The following is a 24,785-nucleotide window of genomic DNA, read 5'->3' as shown; positions in this document are numbered from 1 at the left end:
CAAAAGCCAAAAATATGTATCCAGACCAAGAATACCTGAAGCATATCTATCATACAGTGAGTCAAGCAAAAGTTAGGCAGATTATAGAAATTTCTGAGAGGCATCTCACTATTTAATATATTGCTTGAAAAACAAAAGCAATGATTAGATTTGGAATTCGTAAGTATCATGCTCATTCTATGGAGTTATATTGCATTACCTCCTTTCTTCCACATGACTGCATCAGGGTCCTGATGTCACCTCTTCTCGATCAATTGTCCTGAGTTTCCTGATTAATATGATCCAGTTGATCAACTACCATCTTAAGACAGAGTTTTTAAAAAATTACCCCTGATATCTGGAGTCTAAAAATGAACTGTATAAGTTTTTAAAATATCCAAGTCATGAGTAATATTCAGTTTCCTGTATAAAATGAAAACAAACGTGATTTTGTGTATTAAGTTTTTACTTCTTAAATTGTTCCTTTTATTTGCCCATGATAAGTACAGATTAAAGCATCTGTTTCTGACATTTGTCGTTTTGCGTTTTATTTCTTTTCTGATTTCTCTTTATCATGTCACTGTCACTTTGGGTTTGTTCTTTTGTTCTCTTGTGTGTGTGCATTTTCTTTATTCTTTTTTTACATTTCTTTTGTTTATTCCTATATCTACTTTTCTATTACACCAAGGGGAAAAAATCTTTATGTTGTTTCATTAAGATCTTTATCTTTCCTTTGTCTTTTTTCTTTAATTCTTTTATCTCTTTTATGCTCCTGCTATTTTTACTTCTTATTATGTCTTTTTGCCTCTTTCTTGTCTCATCCCATTTCACTCATCAGGCTAGGTTTTCATTGAAAGCACTGAAAGACGAAAATTGGCTCATCTAAACAACACACCTTTATACCTGATAGTTATGAAACGTTATTTTTCTTAATAAACATCCTTTCTCTTAAAACCTTACAGGACTGGGCAAAACACCAGAGCTAACCTGACACTCTTCAAACATACTTCTAGATAGTAAGGCATGAACCTGTAGTGGTAAAGCGAATAGTGGTTCATTTTGTGTTAGGTTGCTTAATTCGTATTAATTTTGATCCACTCTAGAAGTATCTCCTTTCCTTTTACATATCTCCAAATAACAAGTATGTGTAATTTTCAGACACAGAGCGTGTATGTGATAGGGATAAATTGTTTGATTTATATGCTTCTTAGCCATTTACATGTTGAAATAATTTATTTTTTGGAATAATCCCATAAGCTAGGTAAATCAGATAAGTTCACTGTTACTTTAAAGTTACAGAAACTGATGGATAGATGGTACATTTTTGTCTTGGATCACATAGCTAGTAAATGATGGAACTAAGTATTAAATAAAACCAGGGCTTCTAGTTGCTGTAGATTCTTGCTGTCTTTCTTCTTTACCACATTGTTCTAACTGGTTGAGAATAAAATATGTATCTGAAATATGAAAAGTAAGCCACTTATTATAAAAGCATGATATGATGTAGTAAACTATATTTGATGATTATGTATGATATAGTAAATTATATTTGATGGTTATATATATTTTTGACCAGTTATCATTTAATAGACACTATTAAATATCTATAAACAATTTACATTAGTATGTATTATTAAATAGTGATGTTGAAATATATTTCAACTACTATCTTTTAATATGATCAATAATATTAATCGCATTTGCAGATGAGGAGACTGAGAGTCAGTACTTAGTAAATTTCCCAAGGTCACATAGCTCTTAATTTAAAGTCCATGGCACAAGGACTCAGTCTGTTTTCTTCACTGCTATAATCCAGAACGTAGAACAGAGCCAGAATAATAAATTTTTATTTGATAGATAAGATGGTAAGGCCAGGATTAAAATCCAAAACTACTACTGCTTTTTCCAATGCATCCTGCATTGTTAAAGTATACTACTTGATTTTCTGTAAGGAAACATTCAAACAAACGAAAGTGAAGAAAAATTACATTGTTAGTCCCCTACCCAGTCCGGTAATTGAGAAGACATTCCAAAAACCAATGATAAAAAATCAGTTTGTAATTATTTATTTGATACCTTGATTGATCTATACATTTTCATCCCAATATTTAAAAGTAAGTTATGGACTTTTCTTTTTTTAACTATATCATCATGGTGCTGAAATGATGGATAAAAATGGAATTTTTTTTTTGCCAACCTTTTGCTATTTTTGTTTTATACACTTGTTCATAAGAGTACAGCCAGGCTCTGTGTTTGCTCTTCTCTGTATACAATTTGTGCTTTATGGGATCTGTAACTTTGCTTTCTGTTCCTTCCCTTAGTCCAAATTCTATCCATGTTGTAGTGCCCAGCTGACATCAGTGACCTCTCCTTACTAAGACTGTTGGGAGTTCTGATTAGTTAACGTACATGGAATTTATCGTGTTCTGTCTTGAGCTGTCTGTTACATTTTGTCTCATATTATTACCAATTTATGTTTCATGCCTTTCCACTATAGCCCTGCACTCCTTTAAGCATGCTTTATACACTTTGAAATTGCATATCAATCCTTTTGAATACGCAAATAGGAGTCAGTTGTTAGAACAGTACAGTGCATACTATCATAAAGTCAGGAACCCATGCTAAATCTATGCTCTAGGATCCAATCTCCTGGAAGGAGCCCAAAGCAGAAAGATTAGGCCTTAGTCTATATATACGTGGATAATGTGATCTGCAGCATAGGAACGAGGGGTATTCTGGTATCAAACTGGAGCCTAAGAGGACAAGTATTTAGACTAAGGAAGAAGATGCTTAAAAGAACTTTAGAGTATGTAGGTGGAGTATAGGCAAAAGTGATTTGATGCTCATCTATGTAATACTGGCTTGGAATTGCTTGAATATCTCTACTTTAGGAAACTTAGTTGTGGGCTGTAGTGAGAGGAAGTAAAATAGAGGGATTAGACCCAGAACATTAAAAACATATATATTAGAAATGGAGGGGGGAAGAAGATCACGTGGCCACAGAAGGAAAAATCCAAATGTGGAGGAGACATTTAGAAAATAGGAATCTTGGCAGAGCCTGACTTTACACATTAAAGATACTCAAATATTTATGGATTGATTGCTTGTTGACATCCATCAAAAAACTTACTCCTCAACAGGCAAGATATTTGGTGTCTAGTTGTCTGACTGATTTTTTTTTTCAGCATATATGTGAATTTTTGCAATTGTTCAGAAACAGCCAGCTCTGATAAACTGAAACTTTCTTTTCAGAAAATATGTTTTTGATGTTCTAAGTTGGGCTATATCCAAAATATTGGTGAAGGCTAATTCATATCCTTTCTTCTCTCTGTACCTCTTTTCTGTGTAAATGCCACTGGAGTCACTTCTATGCAGTGATTTAGCAACCACATTCAACTCATTATTATAATCAATGACGGTTGAACCTCTGAAACCATTCTATTTTCCTGGAATATTCAAGTATTTGATTTTTCTTCCTCTGGCATGTAGTAAATAGCCAAAATCTCCTTTGAACTTTTTGCAAATATCTAGTATACACCAGCAGAAATAAAGTAGAATCCAGGCCTAAAACTTTAAGATTAGCAAAATACAGTTTTATTTTACTTACTAAATGAATATAAACAGACAGGATTGACTGTTGGGTTATGTAGCACATTTCTGATGCATTAGGACAGAGCTTGAGCGATCAGAGTACTTAGTCTTTCATGTGGCAACTTTCCTTAACTATGAAATAATGTACTTTCTGGCATATATTATGGCTTATTAAGGGGATTGATTTGGTCTAGGCAATAAACATCATGTCAGACATGCCTGGCAGGAAAACCTGCTTAATATGTTTTGTAATAAGATGGAATTTTTTGTTCTCGAAAACATCTGCCAACTGAATTCAAGAGTGAAGACAGAAAATGTCATCAATTTAGTGGTAATCCTATAAATTTAGTTTCTTTTTGAGCAACACATTTCAAGACACATAATTCCCAGTGTTAATCACCACTGGTTGTAGTACTTTGTAAAACGATGAAACAAAAACATTTTATTTTTATATAATGTGTTAATTAATTCATAATGAATTTTAATATTTCAACTGATAAAATTTTAACAAGCATCTTGCCAACAGATCGTTTTTTAAAGCATCTGTTTTTTAATGTGTTGGGTTGAGAACTGAGTCAAATGGCTAAATATGTACATAAATTCTTTTTAAAAACATATTTCAACACCCATAATTATAGATACACTAGTTTTTCCCCTTAGACCACCAGGGGCTGCTGCTGTTCATACTGAATATTGCTTTCTTCAGAAACTGAATACACCAATCACATTGCCTTTTTCTTTCTTCCTTTTTTCCCCTTTAGCCCAAAACCTTTAAAAATATAACTAGAAAGAAAAGTGCATAGACTTAGCTAGTAACTTAATTATCAACATAAGAATGTATTTTTTAAACATTTTCTATATTCTAGGACATCGACATTTTCCAGGTAAACTTAAAACTGTAGTCACTGAGTGCAGATTGTGATAATAACTCTTTTATTTCCTTTTTTTAGTGTCTGAATAACATTCAGAATCATCCCCTTTGCAGAAAGAGAGCGTGGAGATGAGATTAAAAGTGCAGAGTCTTACAGACCTGAGCTTGAATCTCAGCTCTTCCACTTAGTATAGTGTCACTTCAGATAAGTTAACTTCCTTATGTCTCAGTTTTTTGTCTGAAAAATGGAATGATAATATATGTAAAGTGAATGTAGTATCTGGCACAGAGATCGTCTGGGGACTTCCGGGCCAATAAATAACATCCTGTCTTCTCTCAAGTTGAGAACCGATAGAGATACAATGTAATTTCAAGATCCCCTTGCAACTTTTGGAACCTGGCACCAAAAATCATCCCTCTATGTTACCCTCCTGGGTTTGAAGCCTAGTGAGCACGACAACATAGGAATCAGATAAAGAGAGATCAAAACATCAGTTTTGTAATTGATGTAGTTCAGCTAGAAAACTAGGCTTAGACCTGTGGCTAAATTGAGACTTCCTAGTATATTAACTGGAGAAGGAAATGGCAACCCACTCCAGTGTTCTTGCCTGGAGAATCCCATGGACCGAGAAGCCTGGTAGGCTGTAGTCCATGGGGTCGCACAGTCGGACACGACTGAAGCGACTTGGCAGCAGCAGCAGTATATTAACCCCTGCAACGAATTTTTACCTTTCCTCCAAACAGCCAGTGTGCCTTAACATGGCAGAAGGCAAACAGGAATGAATCGTTCCTGAGGTAGACCATTACTATTACTATTTGAGTTTTTTAAGAATTCAATACAGCAGTATTAAAATATAATGATTCTGTGTTCAATGAAGCATACCTTAGTTTCTTCATTCTGAGGTCTTCATGTAAAAGAAAAGCTGTGATCAAATCTAATTACAGAGAAAATTTCCATAAAGTTGTTTAATTGTAAAGCTTTGAAGGGGTCATAATTCTCTTTCAGATCATCAGAAATTAATCTTTGGATTTTCATGCTTCATGTTACCAAAACCTAGTAAACACAGTAGATTTTTAAATAAATATTTGATAAATGCATATTTGAATAAATGCTTGCTTACATGAACCTACCAAAGCAAAAGAGACAGACCCTTCACAATATAAACCTACTCTTTGATGTTGACTAGCATGAGGTTGAAAGAACTGTGAGACTATGTATATTATGTCTAAATAACACTAACAGAAAATTACTACATTGTTCTATGAATTCAGAAGAATGGCCATTTTTAAGTATACCAGGCATTCTTTGAATGCATTTAAAAACAAGTCAAAATGAAGAATTAGAAATAAGTAAAATAATTAGATAGTTAGATTTGAAACAGAAATTGCAGTAAAGACCAAAGCTTTGCATTTAAGGATTTTGATTGGCCACTGGTGAATTTTAGTGGGGGAATTCTGCCATAAATATAATGTAGTGGAAAGAATAAGAACTTTAGAATCAAAATTCTGTCACTTAACAAGCTGATTTTAGACAAGTCATCTCTCCTCTTTTGAGTTTCCATTTCTTCTTCTGTAAAATAGGGATAATCATAGCTATTAGGCTATTGAATGGAATGAATGAGATAAATTGATGTATATGAAAACAACCAATGAGATACCTACTATCTAGTATATCCCCTTTTCTTTCTCTTCCCTCCTTACCCCTTTTCCCTCAGGAAATATGGAGAGAATTATGCTGGAGACTCCCCATGGACAGAGGAGCCTGGTGGGCTACAGTCCATGGGGTTGCAAAGAGTCACACACGACTGAGTGACTAGGCACACACACATATGGCCAGATGACATCTTTACCAATTAGTTTATATTCAGTGCTTCTTAAACCTTTTGATCTCAGGACCCCTTTACAAATGCTTAAACATTATTAAGGTCACTAAAGGGTTTTTGTTTGTATGGATTGTATCTACTAATATTTTCCATAAAAAGAATTAATACTGAGAAATTTTTAAGTATTTATTTTTAAATAACAATAATAAACCCATTATGTAATGACATAGATTAACATATTTTTTGAGAAATAAGTATATTTTCCAAAGCAACACAAAGTGAGATGTATGACATTTTAAAAGTCTTTAATGTTTGACTTAGCAGTCCATGGGGTCTCAAAGAGATGGACATGACTTGGTGACTGAGCAAAAACAACATGAAGAAAACTTAGCTTCACACAGATATACATTTATATAGGGAAGAAGTATTTTTAAAGGTTTTTTCAGACAATTATGTATATTCTTCTTTGATGCTATACCAACATTCAATAAGAGGTAGTTTCTTAAAGATTAGTTGCTGTGTGAATCTAAAACACACCAGTGAGTATTTCATACTCTGTTTTATGGAAATCCACTGGTCTTTGTTGTACTTTGAATATATCTTTTACCCAAAGATGACTGTATAACATCACATAGTGGTCATTTCCAAAGTATTATTTCATTGAGTTATGTGTACCTTCCAAATGGTGACATATATTTTTGTTGTTTTTTAGTCACTCAGTTCTGTTCGACTCTTTGCGACCCCCTGGACTGCAGCACGCCAGGTTTTCCTGTCCATCACCAACTCCTGGAGCTTGCTCAAACTCATATCCATGAGTCAGTGATGCTATCTAACCATCTCATCCTCTGTCGTCCCTTTATCCTTCCCTTCATTCAACCTTCACAGAATCAGTGTCTTTTCTAATGAATCAGCTCTTCGCATCAGGTGGCCAAAGTATGGGTCTTCAGCTTCAACATCAGTCCTTCCAGTGATATTCAGGGTTGATCTCCTTGCAGTCCCAAGGGACTCTCAGGAGTCTTCTCCAACACCACAGTTCAAAAGCATCAATTCTTCAGTGCTCACCTTTCTTTATAGTCCAACTCTCACATCCATACATGACTGCTGGAAAATCCATAACTTTGACTAGACAGACCTTTGTCAGCAAATTAATGTCTACATTTTTTAATGTGCTATCTCGGTTTGTCATATCTTCTTCCAAGGAGCAAGCATCTTTTAATTTCATGGCTGCAGTCACCATCTGCAGTGGTTTTGAGGCCCAAGAAAATAAAGTTTGTCATTGTTTCCCCATTTATTTGCCATGAAGTGATGGGACTGGATGCCATGATCTTAGTTTTTTGATTGTTGAATTTTAGGCCTACTTTTTCTCTTCCTTTTTCACCTCCATCAAAAGGCTCTTTAGTTCCTTTTCCCTTTCTGCTGTAAGGGTGGTATCATCTACGTATCTGAGGTTATTGATATTTCTGCTGGCAATCTTGACATATTTTATTATGTAGTATTAAATATTCCTTTTTATTACTATTCTTACCAGTCTCACCCACAAAGCTTTTAAGAACTGAAAAACAAAAGTTTCCCAAAATTTTAATTTTATCCAGAAATCTCAATTTTTATCATTAGTGACAAATCATAATTTTCCTTAAACTATCAGGCTTTATTCATTTTCAGGAAAATGACTTCCAAATATTGAATCATAGTTTGTTTCTCAGTCTTACAAGTAAAAATGGTATTCCATTAAGTGGCTGCTTTAGCTCACAACTCAATCAATTACACAACTAGTTTTCCTCCAGACAACCATAGCATAGATTGGTTTACGAGTGCTTAATGCATTCCTTCTATTCATCACTCAGAATATTAAATATATATATTCGGGGATTGAGATTTAATAAAAAATAGTTTCTCTGCTTCATCAGCATCTTTAAGCAAATTACCTTTTTTTCCTCTTACTATATGGCAGTGAATAATACAATGAGTACTATAGTTTAGCAGGACTACTGTGATCTGTGCTAAGTCACAGTTTTATTGTCCATTGCTTTTCAACTGATAATGCAAATGCCAACACAATGAAAAAGATAAATAATGTCTTAGTGTTATTATGCAGATAGCCTGAAAGGGTCTCCGGAAATCCCAGAGGTTTGCAGACCACATTACTAAACTCACTCTACGTCTCCTCTCTGGAGTTGAGGGTAGAATCAACGGTAGCATTTGATAGTAACTGGAGTCATCATGCTTCTCTTTGACTTTGATCGTGACTCACTTTGATCATGGTCACAGCTTCCACCCCTTTCTTGGGAAAGAGGGTCCACATAAGACCCTCTGTCCCCAACTCCTTTCCCCCTTATGCATCCGTTTGTATGTTGTTGTTGTTCAATCACTAAGTTGTGTCTAACTCTTTGCAACCCTGTGAACTGCAGCATACCGGGCATCCCTTTCCTTCACTATCTCCTGGAGTTTGCTCAAACTCATATCCATTGAGTCAGTGATGCTATCTAACCATCTCATCCTCTACCACCCCTTCTCCTTTTACAGTTAAAAATAGTTGTTGTCTGTCTGTTCCTGCAGACCTCACAACGGTCTTATGTATTATCCTGACTTTGCAGATCCTTAAATGAGACTCAGAGACATAAATAGACTGACTCATAGTTATATACCTAGTAAGAGTAACTAAACCAAGGTTTGAGCACCAAGATTAACTATACTTCATTCACTCCTAGTCTTCTTTCTTTCACTTGCACACAGGAGCAGGAGAGTGAAAAGATTCCCTCAGAATTCTTGTGCAGAATGCGTATATGATTATGCCATCAGAGAAAGGCCATTATTTGTGCATATATAGCTCAGTCGATCGAAGATTGCTTAGGTCATCTTTTTTCACTGATTTTAAAACTTTTTATCACATATTAACATCTCTGAATTTGGGCTGCATCTTAAAAATTAATGTCATATCACAGATTATTTGGGCTTCCCTGGTGGCTCAGATGGTTGAGAATCTTGCAGTATAGGGGATCTATGTTCCATCCCTGGGTCAGGAAGGTCCCCTGAAGAAGAGAATGGCTATCCACTCCAATATTATCCCTGGAGAATTCCATGGACAGAGGAGCCTGGTGGGCTACTGGCCGTGGGTCATGAAGAGTCAGACACAGCTTGGTGACTAACACTTTCTTTTCACTTTTCACATGAATTATTTGTTGACATGAAACAATGGTACCTTTTAGAGTTGATGGTATCTTAGATGGATGAAATACGGAATGAAACAAGGCTGCCTCATGTCACAACTCTGAGGGGATGTAATTTTTACTGTGCACTCCCTAGAGCTGTCAGTGTATAGACTGTGTGGAATTACGGCGTTGCCCTAGTAGAGGTGATGTGGAGGTTTGTTCTTTTTCTTAAGTTTTATCCCCCATTTGATCCCACAAATTGTATAGAGACCACTGCCTACTGTTTGGCAAGTAGTGACCCCTCAACAAATGTTTATTACCTACACGCTTTTGTAGTCAGTTATGTTCATTTATATGCCAAAGCAGTTTGAGAGGAGGTTTGAATTCTCTCCAGTGCTAGATGTTATTTGAGAAAATTTTCCCTATATGGTAAACCTAGATGGAAAACCTAGAAAGTAATGACTCAATGACTGGATTAATAGAGATATTAGCCCCTAAGTACACTACTTGTTTGCATAATGCCTTTTACTTTTAAAGTTTCTTTTGGCATTTTCAAGATAACTGAAATAACTAACAGCGTGATGACAGTACAGTGTCACTGACAGGTTACATTCTGTTAGCACATCCTCATTGATTTTTCTTCATGTCCCAAGTTGTAGACGCTAATGATAAAATATGGGAGGAGAATAAGACATTTAATTGCTACTCAAGGCACCTGAAATTAGCCAGGATGACATATCAAGATATTAAATGTGTCTTGAAACTGGAAAAAATGTATCCTGTTGAGTGGCTTTGAATGAATCTCTTCACATTTTGATTTGGTTGAACACAGTTTTTAAAATATCATGCTTGGTCTGGCCCTTTGTGAGATATAGAGATGGAAAAGCCAAAATCCCCATTCTGTAGGGACTCACTCACAACCTAGTGGGGATGCTGAAGTAGTTACAGGCAACTCAGATAGTAGGCAAATGGTGGTAAATATTTGGAAGCATTCATATGTTGTGTTAGAGGGGTGTAAGAAAGGGAAAATATATTTTTCAATGGGGAATCCAAAGGATGTTTTACAGCTATTAATACATCCTTGGTAATAGAAATCAGATCTTAGAGATTCAGTTACAGACTATATTGAATTTTAAAGTTGGAGACCCATTTTATACATTTTATTTATTAAATACAATCTATTATAATGAGAATCTCAATTTTTATGCAAGTTATTTATAGAAATTCTTTGAAATATATGTTATATAACTTTTTTTTTTGGTTGAGTATTTTAAACCACTTCAACATTTTGGCACTTTAAAGGAATTAATTAGGTAGATGTTTCTGACCCATTCTGATAACTGTAATATTTGAATTTTCATTTAGTGCACTGGTATTTATTCTTGACGCTAAAATGGTTTTGCCACTGCTTTTAGCTCAAATGAAGCTAATTAAACATATAAGGAGAATATCAAAACTGCCAGAAGCATTTAATGTCCCTTAACTAACCTTTTTTTCTCTTGCCTTTCCTCCCTCCACCAAATGGTCTGTAGTATATTTACTTTATATCTGTGGTATATTCATTCATTATTTCAGAGAAATGATGCAGTTCAATAATAAAGCACCTAACCTTTGAGTAAAGATTTGTAGATCAGAAAACACATTTATATTTTGTTCTTTAGGAAATACAATATGAAATTGATGATAAGTAGTTTTCATTTTTAAAAAACTTCTATTTAGGTTTCACATTTTTAAAATTGCTAATGAAACTATTGACATTCGTTAGTTCCTTCTTACATGGGTTTATTTAGGTATTTTGGGGAAAAGATCTAAATAAGCAGCTTTCTTCAAAATGGATTAAAATGATGACCAAATTAATCTTCATGGGAGTTCTTGAAGGTCCTTCTCTACTGCAAATTATTGTTAACTAATGGAGCATCTTACATAATGTCATTTAAGTAGAAAAAAATGCAGAGATTCCATTTTAAAATTCTAAAATAACTGTGCTCATCTCCATGTACATGCCTTCCTTCATTACACTCTGCCCCGCCCTTGACCTTGACTTCAGTTTTTGCTAGAGAAAGCTTGATGTAAGTCATACCCTATGTGGGAATATTTTAAAATTTCATTAGGATAAAGATTCTGATTTAATCGTCTTTTTTACCCTGTGCCGTGTGCTAAGTCACTTCAGTCGTGTCCGACCCTTTGTGATCCTAAGGACTGTAGCTCGCCAGGCTCCTCTGTCCATGGGATTCTTCTCCAGGCAAGAATTCTGGAGTGGGTTACTGTGCCCCTCTGCGGGAGATCTTCCAGACCCAGGGATTCAACCCACATCTCTTATGTCCTGCTTTGGCAGGCGGATTCTTTACCACTGCACGACCTGGGAAGCCTGTAGTATGTAACAAATTCCCTTGAACATATATAATACTTGATAAAATTATGGACTGAGTAACTTTATTTTGAGAGCTGGCTTTACTTAGACAATGGCCATAGGAGAACTGTCATCTCCTTACCTCTGTGCCTCATTTCCTGCCCTTCTTTCTTTCACTTATTCCATTCTAGCCTGACAGGCTCCTGCCTTTCAGCCTTTGCTTTGATCCTCTGCCCACAGTGGTCTCCCCAGCTATATGTGTGGCTAACTTCCTGAATTCTTTTGAGCATTTTCTCCAGTATCATCTCAATAGAGAGATACCTTGACCATCCTAATTAAAATTAGAGCCCTGTTTACATGCTCCCATTCCCTACCCACCTCTCCTTTTCAATACTTATTCCCTTCTAACCCATCATATAATTTACTTATCCATCAAATATTGTCTAATGTCTGTCTCTCCTGTTAGAATAGGCTCTGAGGGTGCTGGTGTCTTTGTTTTGTCATTGATGTGCCCCAAGTGCCTAGCACAGCCTGGCACAAATTAGGCACTGATTGAATCTGTTGGCAGAAATGCATTGTTTCTTTTGTATTGTTATATCCTGGTAAGTGTTGACTTATCAGTAATTTATAGCATATGATACCCTGTTTTGAGAGCTTCCTATATGCCACATCCTTTATGTGTTTCATTTTATACTCAGGTAGCCCACTCTTCATGGATTTGAGAATTATTTGCTTATGCTCCTATGTCTTGCATTTAATTGAGTATTCGCCTTGTCTTATTCGTCTTTGTATCCAGTATCTGGCTCATGATGGGTACCCAAATAGTAGCTAAATGAAGGAGTGAGTGACAAATCTTCTATTCTGATAAGGGTAACATTCTTACAGAGAAACTCATAAAATGGAGCCTAGTGAACGCATCAGAAAAAATAAGTATTTCTTTGATGACTGTGGAAAACTGAAAATGCTTCAAACACTTTAAAGACTAATTTTAAAGTATTTTATAATATATTTAAATAACACAGAATGTGTCATATATATGATATTAAATCTTAGTTTGAATAGCAATAGCAGCCATTTAGCTAAAAGTATGCAGCCAAAGGATGCCCATTGACTTGAAATATTTCAAAGAATTTTGTAAGATTAATTATAAAAAGGCTATATCTAAAGGCCTCAGCATAGTCCCCTCTCTGTTGAGCGGGCTTCTGGTTTGCTTACTGCCTTGTACAATTCAGGCACACTCCTGAGACCAGAGCAGTCCTATAACAGAGCCACTGACAGGACACTCACCCAGTCCAAGTAGTTGTGCCGGGCTCTGTTCTCACCACACATCCTGAGGAATTCTTGTCCTTGCTTAGCTTCACCCCCAGATTGACCTCGCCCTACATAAGGAAGATGGTCTAGCTTTCATTCAGCAGCTGCCCTCTGTGCCAAGGGGGCATCTTCCCCGACACTGGTCTGATCTCTGTAGACCCTTACTTATAGGAAAAAGATAAAGCCGTTACACCAAAATATCCTAAATAAATATGCAATAATATAATTCTCAAAGTTAGCCCAGAAAGATTACCCAGTTAGCTTATAATGGTCATTTTTAGACATTTGAAATGGAACACTTTTTGCATCATGTCAGTTGAACATCTAAAAGTAGAACATTGTAGAGAGGTAGCTAATATTACTGGACATTTTACAGGACTCTATTCAAATTCTAAAGAATTCTTCACAAAGTACTTGCCCTATATCTATTAATACCTAACTTTAATGTTCCCTCCTTTGTAAAACTCTTCTTGACCCTCTCACCCCTCCTTGTCCCGCCCCACCTCCCACTGCAAAAGCAAACGTGCACACACGAACACTCCCCACAGTGATCACAGCCTCCTCCCCCACCTTGCAAATTGTATGTAGTATAAGTTTTAGCATTTTTCCAAATTAAGGAAATAATTGAGTTTATATGTTTACTATCCAAAGTAGATATCAAATTATTTCATATAAAGGCTTATATTTAGTTCATTTCTCCATAAAGGTCTCTTTACCAAGGTTGTCTGTGACTAGAGTTATCATTTACTTTACACTAGAATCTCTGGTCAATTTTTGTGTTTAAGGGAGTCAGTTCAAATTGTGGTGGGTAGCCCAGATTGTCCAGAGAAGACAGTGGCACCCCACTCTAGTACTCTTGCCTGGAAAATCCCATGGATGGAGGAGCCTGGTAGGCTGCAGTCCATGGGGTCGCTGAGGATCGGACACAACTGAGCGACTTCACTTTCACTTTTCACTTTCATGCATTGGAGAAGGAAATGGCAACCTACTCCAGTGTTCTTGCCTGGAGAATCCCAGGGACGGGGGAGCCTGGTGGGCTGCTGTCTATGGGGTCGCACAGAGTCAGACACGACTGAAGTGACTTAGCAGCAGCACAGATTGTCCAGGTCCACCTGCTTAAAATTTACAAGGAACTTTATTGTTACTATTTGAATCATCAAACTAAGAATTGCCACTGAAGCCTGATAATGACTTATGTACTTACTAGCAAAGACAGTATAAACAGCAGCTCCAACATGTTAAGCCGTTGAATGGATTTCTATCTTTGAATATACTGTGGCAAAAATACCACTTAATATTTTTTATTATAGGATAAATTTTTAAATTGGAGAAATGATCGATTATAACATTTAATTTTAAGATTAAGAATATTGGCTAAGATGTGTTTAGTCACTTTGTCTTTCAAGTGTTCTGATATGCATTAGTTCTAAGTCCTGTCTCTTCTAAATAGAATGTATGTGATCAAGAGTGTGTCTCTAAATGAGAAAAATTTTATAACTATTATAAATCTGGTGATTTGAGTACTATCTGTAATTTTGTTTTGTGTTGCCTTATGTGCATTAGTAGATTAAATAAACTTAAATGTGGCTGAGTTAAATGTGGGAATATGGGAATAAAATCAGAAGAGCTGTAACTTATATTTCATTGTGAAAAACAATCGACATGAAACTCAACCAACTGTTCTTAATGAGTTTACGGTTCAACTGTTAACAGGTGATTTTTCAGAGAAGTTTTCTTTCTTTCTTTCTTTTAATACCTCAGCCAATAAATTCTTACACTATTCATCAAGTATTTATTGAAAAGCACTATGTTAGGCACTTCCGATATGAAGATCAATAAGACGTCAACCATTCCCGTATGAACTCAATAATAAGGGTATGGACACAATGAGAGAGGAACACATCAGATTCCAGATAGTACTTGAGTTGGAGCCAGGGGACATAATCCAGTTAGGGGCTGAGCGTGGCAGATCCAGGGACAGTTTCCTGGATGAGGTGATACCTGGAAAGCATCTCAAGTTATCACCACTCAGGGAGGAAAGCAGATGTTGAGGGGAAGAAGTAGACAAGAAAGGGAGAAGATATTCACAACAGAAGAAATTACGTAAACAAAGGCACAGAAGCAAGAGAGAGAGTGTGTGTTTGAGTTCAGGGGAGAGGGGTTAGACTAGAAAGTTTAACACTAGAAATTATTAATTTATAAAGGGTAATATCTAAAGAATATGTTACTCTTTCAAAGCAGATACAATGGTTTTTGTTAGTTACTTGTTATATATCTTCAACCATAACTGGAGTTTAGCTGTTTATTGTATTCAGTTTAACATAATATTACAGAATTATCTTCAATTAGTTGACAGTGTGACTAAGAAAATAAAGTGAATATTTAGCATAGAGTCTGGCATCCACACTAGTATTAACTTATAATTTCATCTAGTCTATTTATGGTTCTGTTAACATTTGACTACTTTAAATGACTTATTATGACGTATGCAACAAATATGTGACATGTAAAAATAATAAACACCAGAGTACCTACCCAGCTTAAGAAATAGATTTTAACAGTACCTTAGAAAACTCACCCATGCCTCCTCTAGTCACATCCTTGTCTTCCCTTTCCTGAAGTATGAATTTTGTATTAATATTCTCTGTGCTTTTTATTATAACACACTATATTTGTTTTCCTAAACATTATATTAATTATATCATTTGTTTTTTTTCTTTCATTTATATCGTATTTGCTTCCTTTCTGTAATTTGCAATTTTTTTTTGCACATAGCACTAATATATATGTTTAGCAATAGTTCATTTTTGCTTCTCTGTGGTATTTATTTAACTATCTGCTTTACTATTCATGGACATTGCTAGTGTGTTTTCTATTTCTTGCTGTTTTGAGCTTCTAATGAACATTCTTATATTGTTTCTGGTGTTCCTATGTAAAATTTTTCTCTAGATTCTATGCTTAAGAGTAGAATTACTGAGTTAACAAATTATTTCTGAAAGTAGTTGTATGAATTATCCTGATCAGCGGTACATCCATTCATCTTCCTTCATATCATTCTCAGACCTTTGTGTTATCTTTTAAATTTTTGCTAATTTGAAGATTATTATATGGTATCCCATTGTGGTTTTAACTGGCATTACCTTTATTACTAATGGGGCTGAATATATTTTCAATTTTAATTGGCCATCTCAGTTTCCTCATTTGTAAATAACCTATTATGCCCATTTTGTTATTGTTTCTTTATCTTTTCTTATTGATTTGTAGGTGTTATTTACATATTATAAACCACTCTTCCACTCTGGTTTGTCTTTTCATTTGTTTGATGTCTCTTGAGAACATTATTAATTTAAATATACTAAAATTTATCAGTTTTTTCCTGTATGATTTATCCTTTAATGTCGTGTTTAAGAAGTTCTTACCTACTCTGAGTTCACAAATATATTCCCCTATATTTTCTCTCACGTGCTTAAGAATTTTTCATTTTACAGTTTCAGTTCACATTCTATCAGGAATTGATTTTTAAGTTTGTAGTGAAGTGAATCCAGTATCATTTTTTTCCATTTTGATAATTATCCTGATCCTCTTTATTCAAAAGACAAACTTTTCTCCAGTGACATTTAAGTGTTTTGTTCAGTAGAGTTTTATTTTTGTGTTTACTATGACAGATACATCTCACTTAAATTTTTCCAAAGTTAAATCAGTTGTCTCAACTTTATTTTTAAAATAATCCATTTTTTCCCCTACAGATTTGAAGTTCTACCTTTAACATACATTGAATTCTTACATCATTCCCTTTGTTTCTGGTATCATCATTCTGGTCCCTTCAAAGGTCTGGCTATACTTGCCACTGCCATTCTAATGTAATTTTTGAGATTTTATTGTACATTTAATATCTGGCAGTGCCTCAACATAGTAATAGTCCTCACTTTATTCTTTTATCCTCACCCTACCCCACTCACCAGCTTTAAGTTTGGGAATTTATCTCTTTTGTAACTGCCACCAACACAATCAATCTCATCCCCTTTTGCACTCCCTCTCCCCCATCTCTATCTTTATTAAAATGACATTAGGTTACAGAGATGATAATTTTTACATTATAATGTTTCTTTTCCTGTAATAATTCTTTTACATTTGCAAGAAGGCAAATAGTTATGATCACTTGGCTTTATAATATATCTATTTGACTATTGCGGCTCTCCCCATCTATCTTTTTATGCTATCATTTCCTCATGCATATGTGCTTAATTTTACTTCCTAGGCAATTGAAATATATGATGGATTTCAGAAGCAGTTAAGGTGTCAATTTAGAAATAGTGTTAGGATGGCCCGTGGACAGGATATGCTAATTGATTAGATGAGGATTAAAGAAGAAGAAATATAAGAGGTCCCCCAGGACCCGTCTATTCCATTGGGTCATAATGAGAGTCAAACAGTGAAGTAGTTTGTTACTTTAAAGATGTATAAAGCACGTGTAATATAAGGTGTGTTAGTGTTTGTGAGAACTGAAATTCCAACTAATGAAGTTATTGCAGTGACCAGTGAGAAATGATGAAAAAGTCATTTTATACCTGTGCAGCTCGGTTTTTTCCTCTGTTAAATGTATAGTTATGCAAATAAGTGGTAGGCCATAATTCCTCAGCTTTTATGATTTCATGAAATAATGAAGTAATTCTTATTAAAATAGGCATTTTATTTTCTTCTCCCACCCTTAAAATGAGCTGCCGTATAAGAGTTTCCACTGGCTTTAATAAAGGGAAAGGAATACCAAGTTACACTTTATCAGTCAGCTGTATTCTATCTGTAACACTCTCTAAAATATAAAAACACTTAATGAGTCATTAAACAAAATGAGTGAATTCTACTTCGCCTTTAGTGTTAATCTTTCAGTGCTACAGAATATACTGTCGGAGAAAATAAAGTCCAAGAACTAAGCACCCTTAATATATAACAACAAGCACAATTAATAAAAGATGAACTGATTTAATTTGGAGCTTCCCTGATGACTCAGTGGTAAAAATACCTGCCAGTGCGGGAGATGCAGGTTTGATCCCTGGGTCAGGAAGATGGAGAAAAATGGCAACCCACTCCAATATTCTTGGCTGGGAAATCCCATGGACAGAGGAGCCTGGTGGGGTACAGTCCCGGGGTCCCAAAGAGTCGGATATGACTTAGCAACTAAACAACAACAATGATGTAGATAAAGACTATAAAGCTTAAATGCTCACTGTAAAATCCGTGGAGCAGAGGACGCTGTATCGTGCTCTAAGCAGAAGGAGCAAGCTTCCCTGGTCCTCCGGTGTTCACAGGTTCTCATGATACTAAGGAGCCCGTCACAGATTTTAGAGTTTCTCCTCACCTCACACAGGCACCTATGTGCCGACATGTTTTTCCGTGTACTTACACAGCCCCTCCAAACTGTTCTAGGAACTCAGGATATAAGTCCTCCCGCTTTTCAGATACAGATCAGATACACAACTCTGCCTTTTTCAGTGTATACCATGAAGTGGAAGAACTGGAGCTCCGTTTTTCAGACATTGTTGCTGTTGTTCAGTCGCTTAGTCCTGTCTGCCTTTTTATGACCCCGTGGACTGCAGCACACCAGGCTTCCCTGTCCTTCACCATTTCCCAGAGTTTGCTCAAACCCATGTCGATTGAGTCAGTGATGCCATCCAACCATCTCATCCTCTTTCGTCCCCTTCTCCTTGTGTCTTCTGTCTTTCCCAGCATCAGGGTCTTTTCCAATGAGTCAGTTCTTTGCATCAGGTCGCCAAAGTATTGGAGCTTCAGCTTCAACCTCAGTCCTTCTAATGAATATTCAGGATTGATTTCCTTTAGGATTGACTGCTTGGATCTACTTGCAATCCAAGGGACTCCCAGGAGTCTTCCCTAATCCCACAGTTCAAAAGCTTCAGTTCTTCAGCTCTCAGCCTTCTTTATGTTCTTACTCTTACATCCATACATAACTACTGGAAAAACCATAACTTGGACTCAGTAGACCCTTATTGGCAAAGTAATGTCTACTTTTCAATACACTGTCTAGGTTTGTCATAGGTTTTCTTCCAAGCAGCAAGCATCCCAAGGCTTTTTTTTAACAAGTAGAAAAAATTGGTTGTTCTTAGATTTATAGACATACATATGTGTAGTAATAAGTGATTTTATGAAGGTACTGAGTTTTAAACAGAGCACATCTGTATTTGTATATACATATATAAAAAGAACTGTTGGGTTAACTCAAGATTAAGGAGTCTGAAGTCAGTGAAACTTAACTCAGTTCAGTCGCTCAGTCGTGTCTGACTCTTTGCGATCCCATGAACTGCAGCACGCCAGGCCTCCCTGTCCATCACCAACTCCTGGAGTCCACTCAAACTCATGTCCATTGAGTCAGTGATACCATCCAACCATCTCATCCTCTGTCATCCCCTTCTCCTTCCGCCTTTAATCTTTCGGAGCAACAGGGTCTTTTCCAATGAGTCAGCTCTTCACATCAGATGGCCAAAGTATTGGCGTTTCAGCTTCAGCATCAGTCCTTCCAGTGAATGTTTAGGACTGATTTCCTTTAGGATGGACTGGTTGGATCTCCTTGCAGTCCAAGGGACTCTCAAGAGTCTTCTCCAACACCACAGTTCAAAAGCATCAATTCTTTGGTGCTCAGCTTTCTTAAAGGAATTAGAGCAAATATTAGGCATTTAGTAGAGTATATATATTTCAGAGTAAGCACTTGAAAACTGTTAGCTGTTTTTAATCACTGTTTTCATGGATTCAGGATTTCTTGAAAACATCATGCCATTTCATTTCCCTTGTTCTTTTGAGATGGTCTAGTTTTCACCTATTATTTTTTTCATCTTCTATAAAGTTCTCTTAAATTTTAAAATAGCAAAAGAATGTAACAGATTTATAGCAATAGGAAAATAATCAAATATGAGATTATCTTAACCTTTGGGACAAAGATCTGAGCATATGTTTTCACTGTTCAAAGTGCCATCTGACCTACCCCTGGATTTACCGAAGTATTACAATCATCAATAATTAGAAAATAGTTTTTTCTGTTCTATTCAAATATAGACTTACACAAAATATTATTTGATAAAGAATTATTATTAGTAGCTGATCTTATGAAGTTTATGGAGATTGAAATGACACATTTATCAAGTAAAATTTATCTTTAAAAATTAACATTTCTCATAGCATTCTATATATTTATCTTTGGTACATTATGACAGTGATCTCATAATCTCATGTTTACGAACTCAGCAGAAAATTCTTGTTACATTCTGTATTTTTATGTTGAATACTTTTATTTTAAATTTAACTTCCAAGTTACACATTCCTTTGTTTCACAGCCTCCACTTTACAACGTATCTGGCGAAAAAATTTTTTTTCAATTATTTGTTAGTGTCTCATTCCAAGACCCCCAAGGTTTTGCCTGTGCTTTTTGAGTTACGATGTGCTCCCAATCTTCCAGTTAGGTCAACCACAAAAATTAAGATATGATAGAAGGTCACTGGAAGAAATTCATATCAAAACAACTACTCACCATGTCATTATGACAGCCTGCTGTAACAAATGTGCTTCTGTTTTAACTTATGACAATTAATTGCTAAAAGTAATTTAATCTGACAGAGGCAGGGTGTTGAAAGGCTCCAGGAGATGTCATAAAAGCGACCTTTCTGCCCATGTGCTGCCAAAAGCCATTTTAACAAGGAGCTAAGGAAACAGTGCAACTTCTTTTGTACTTTGTTAATTAGTTATTGATTTGAAACAATGCACTTACAAATACTGTTAGAGGACTTAGGTGCCAGCAAGGTTACCGTGTAACAGTCTAGTTCTGATGATCTTTATAGCGTATAAAGATTCTTTGAAGCCTTTTGTTCTGTTACTCTAAAATTGAGATTGTCTAGTTTGCTAGAATGACTAGTTTTATTTTATCATTCATCTTTTTAATTTCAAATATTTGGTATATTAGTAATCTGATACTTAATCATACTTTAATTACATGAGGTAGTTCCAATTTTCAGAAGCTTCACTTGTGGATTTAGTCTCAAGTAATTAACATATTCTACAGAGGAAGTGTATGTGGTTTGATTAGTGATGCCAAAGGGAACACGGAAATAATATTTCAGTCTAAAAAAGAAAGCAAGGTAGAGGTTCTAGAATTCCTTTATTGAATGTACTAGTTGATCCCTTTTTTAAAATGTGGGTATATAATCTTAGTTTCAGTGATTTCATCATGTTGCTAATAGAAGCTAATAAGTTTCCTATAGTTCTGTTAGAAAGGTTACTGGATTGCTTCAAATTAATTTTCTTAATAAAGTATTTAAGTGCAAGTTAACACTTCAGGCCTTTGTAAAAGTCAGCTGGCGAGGTACTGTGGAGGATAGAAAGGCAGATCCGGTGTAGCACACGGGTAACAGGGATTTTCAGCTCAGGCTTGCCCTGATCTAAGCCTGCATTGCACTAATTCTGTTCTCACTTGAGCAAGCCACTCAGCCTTTCTGTGCCTCACCCATGCAATAGGAGTCATAATAGGACCCGCCTCATCGTGTGATTATGAAGACTAAATGAGTTAAGACATGTAAAGTACTCGATCACAAACTAGTAAGGTGTAACCACGTGATAAATGTTAGTTGTTAGCATTACTATAATAAGTAATAATAGTAAAATACATATGATTAGTTTTCTTACTTTTTATCATATTTTTCTTATTAATTAGGATATGTTTGCTATACCTAGCAGATAATAAAAATAGCATGGTAAAATTGTTCTCTGTCTTTTGTGATGGACAATAAAGGAAACATTTGGTGTGCTCTTGTTCTAAAATACCCATTTATTATTTTACTAAAAATGCACAAAAGTTTCCAGTTTAATTGTGAGAAATCTAAGCTGTGGTAGAGGAAATATTTTTCTTAGCATGGAAGCATTCTAAAATACCTGCTTTTTATTAAAACCTTTACACTAATCAAGGCAATTTGAAAAGTTTTTCAAGTTAAATTATTTCAGTAAATAGACAAAACTTCATGAAAAAACATATTGTGCTAAGCACCGGTTTTATTTTAGTAAGTAATTGCCTAACATGTCCATTCACAAGGAATGCATGTGAAAGCACTGATCAGTTTAAAACTATTAACTGGTGAAATTGATAAAAATTTGAAAGGTCTATAATAGCTATTGTTGGCTAGATGTAAAGAAAAGATTGCTCTCACCCAGTGTGATGAGGATGTGAGAGAGCATAAACCTTTCTACTGAGCCGTCCATTTCCTGGGAATCTGCCTCATTGGAATAAAACCATTGTTAATTCAAATCTATAATCACAACATTGTAAAAATATCAATTGATAACCAAAATTTAATGTCTAGATTTAAAATTGCAAGATAGACTAGGTTTATAATAAATGAATTCTAGAAATGCTGCCTCGTCTTCACTTTTTGGAAGCTAAAATGGAGCTTAAATTCATATTTTTCACTAATTTAGACTATAGATGTTTGAACGAATTAGGTTTTATTACAATGTGGAGAAACTAGAAAATAGTTTGAACTAATAATTTTATTATTATATTTTGAAGGTGTTTTAAGAAGTTGGTTTGTGACAAAGTAAATAATTATTCCAAGTATGTAAATAACTTATTACATCTTAGCTATATCCTGACAGAATTCAAACATCTGTCATAAAGCTATTTTTCAGGCTTCTTATTTTGTGTCTGTTCAACCTCCCCATGGTATGTTCTTTGTTCCCAAGTTTTTGTTCTGTTTGATTAAAAGAAGGTATAATTTTAGGTCTCACAGTTAGCCTCCATGTGCAAATGAGGAGCGTGAGCATCCAAGGTGATAAGTGAACTCCCCGAAGTCATAAGCTGTTAAAGGGCGCTCTCTGGACGAGAACGGGTCTTCATCTGTGTGTGAGAGAGAGTGAGCGAGAGGGCGGGGGAGGAATGAGAGAGAATGATGTCCCTGGCAAATGTAACTAATCCTTCCACAGTGTTAAAATAAATTATTAATTATTTGGGAGCAGTTCCTCTTTCACAGTATAATCACAGCCAGATCATCTGGTTAACATGTGTCTTACAAAGCAGGGTTATCAAGCCATAAGTGTTTACATTTGATCCACCGATGCCTAACAATAATTGTCCTGCCTACACGAAAGCCTCAGCTTCCTAATGCTTCCTAATTCTCAGTCGTGTACAACTCTTTGTGATCCCATGGGCCGTAATCTGCCAGGCTCCCCTGGCCGTGGAATTCTCCGGGCAAGAATACTGGAGTGGGTTGCCATTTCCTACTCCAGGCAGCTTCCTAAGGCCTCCAGGAAATACCAGCTTCTGTGAAGTTTACTTCCCTTCCACTCCTTACATTTCTATAAAATGTTCTATGGCATGCCTTACTTTCTTAGATGTGTGCTCAGTCGCTAAGTCGAGACTCTTTGTGACCCCAGGCACTGTAGCCCGTCAGGCTCCTCTGCCCGTGTGATTTCCCAGCCAAAATTCCTGGGAAATGGGTTGTCACTTCCTCTTGCAGGGGATCTTCCTGACCCAGGGACTGAACCTGCCTGCATAGGCAGGTGAATTCTTTAACACTGAGCCACTTGGGAAGCCCACTTTCTTAGATAGAGCACATTGAAAATAATTGAACCTTTTCTTGATGACCCAGAGTTGACATATGAGCTTTTGCTATAATTATTGTTTTAGATTCAGATATAAATACTATGGGACATACTTTGCTTTTGTCTAGAGAATGTTCTAGACTGGACTGTCTGGAATGCTTGCAATGTCTTCAATGTGCTGTCATAACGCTAATTACCTTTAGGATTCTTATAACCTCACTCCTTCCCCAGCACACCCACCCACACAGAAAGTGTTTCTTTTACCTCTCACTCTACTGAAACACAGTCAGCCATTCATATCCACAGGTTCCACTTTTGTGCATTCAGCCATCTTCTATAAGCAACAAACATAAAACTAAGTCATTTTGTATACAGGACTTGGATTTCATTATCTATGGGGGTCCTGGAACCAATCTTCCGTGGATCCCAAGGGATGACTGTATCCATTAAATGTCAGTAACTGGATCAGCCTTGTTTAGTAAAATGCATGCATGCTGAGGGATGCGTGCATCACGTCCGTCCTTGCCACTCTGACTTCATTCCTGTGCTGATTGTGCTAGTACAAAGTAGCCAGTAACAGAGTCTAGCAGATACAAACTGGTCAAGTCTTTCTGTCTTCTTGTCTTATTTTCTCTTCTGTGATGCACACTGTCTGGTGAGTGGTACCATGTGATACAAAGATCTTCACTTGTTATAGGTCCTTACTTTCTTCAAGCTTCTAAGAGCATTACCATCTCCCCAGGGTCATTGCTAGGATGTTATGGTAGGTAGCATAATGGCCTCCAAAGATGTCTACATCCTGATCCCTGAAACCTGTGAGTATGTTATTTTACATGGTGAAGGAATTTTGCAGATGTGATTAAGGACCTTAAAATAGGGAGATTATCCTGGATTATCCCGGTGAACCCACTGTAATCACACAAGTTCTTAAATGTGGGGAAAAAAAAGGCAGAAATAGAAGCGAGGGAGATATGACTATGGAAAAATGTCTAGAAAGGTGCAAGGCTTCTGGCTTTCAGATGGAGGAAGAGGGCAGCAAGCCAAGGGGGCAGACTGTAGAAGTTGGAAAAGGCAAGGAAATGGATTTTTTCCCTCAGAGCCTCCAGAATGGACTCTTTGGT

At 36.0% G+C, this 24,785-nt stretch overlaps 1 protein-coding gene across 3 annotated transcripts in view; it reads left to right on the top strand.

The window, feature by feature from the left end:
- The window catches only part of ARB2A (ARB2 cotranscriptional regulator A), a 423,598-nt gene that overhangs the window by 194,543 nt on the left and 204,270 nt on the right, over positions 1–24,785 (top strand). Inside the window, exon 10 of one of the 3 annotated variants that reach the window (XM_070794036.1) lies at positions 227–508. The exons of the other annotated variants lie outside the window; for them this stretch is intronic. Coding sequence (XP_070650137.1) covers positions 227–334 — 108 coding nt within the window. The 3' untranslated portion in view covers positions 335–508. Of the gene's footprint in view, positions 1–226; positions 509–24,785 lie in introns of those variants that run through there. 3 annotated transcript variants of the gene reach the window in all.

The sequence above is a fragment of the Bos indicus genome, chromosome 7 (genome assembly GCF_029378745.1).
Source record: "Bos indicus isolate NIAB-ARS_2022 breed Sahiwal x Tharparkar chromosome 7, NIAB-ARS_B.indTharparkar_mat_pri_1.0, whole genome shotgun sequence".
Taxonomy (NCBI): domain Eukaryota; kingdom Metazoa; phylum Chordata; class Mammalia; order Artiodactyla; family Bovidae; genus Bos; species Bos indicus.
Note: the sequence above shows the minus strand (reverse complement) of the source record. Positions and strands in the feature narration are given on the sequence as shown.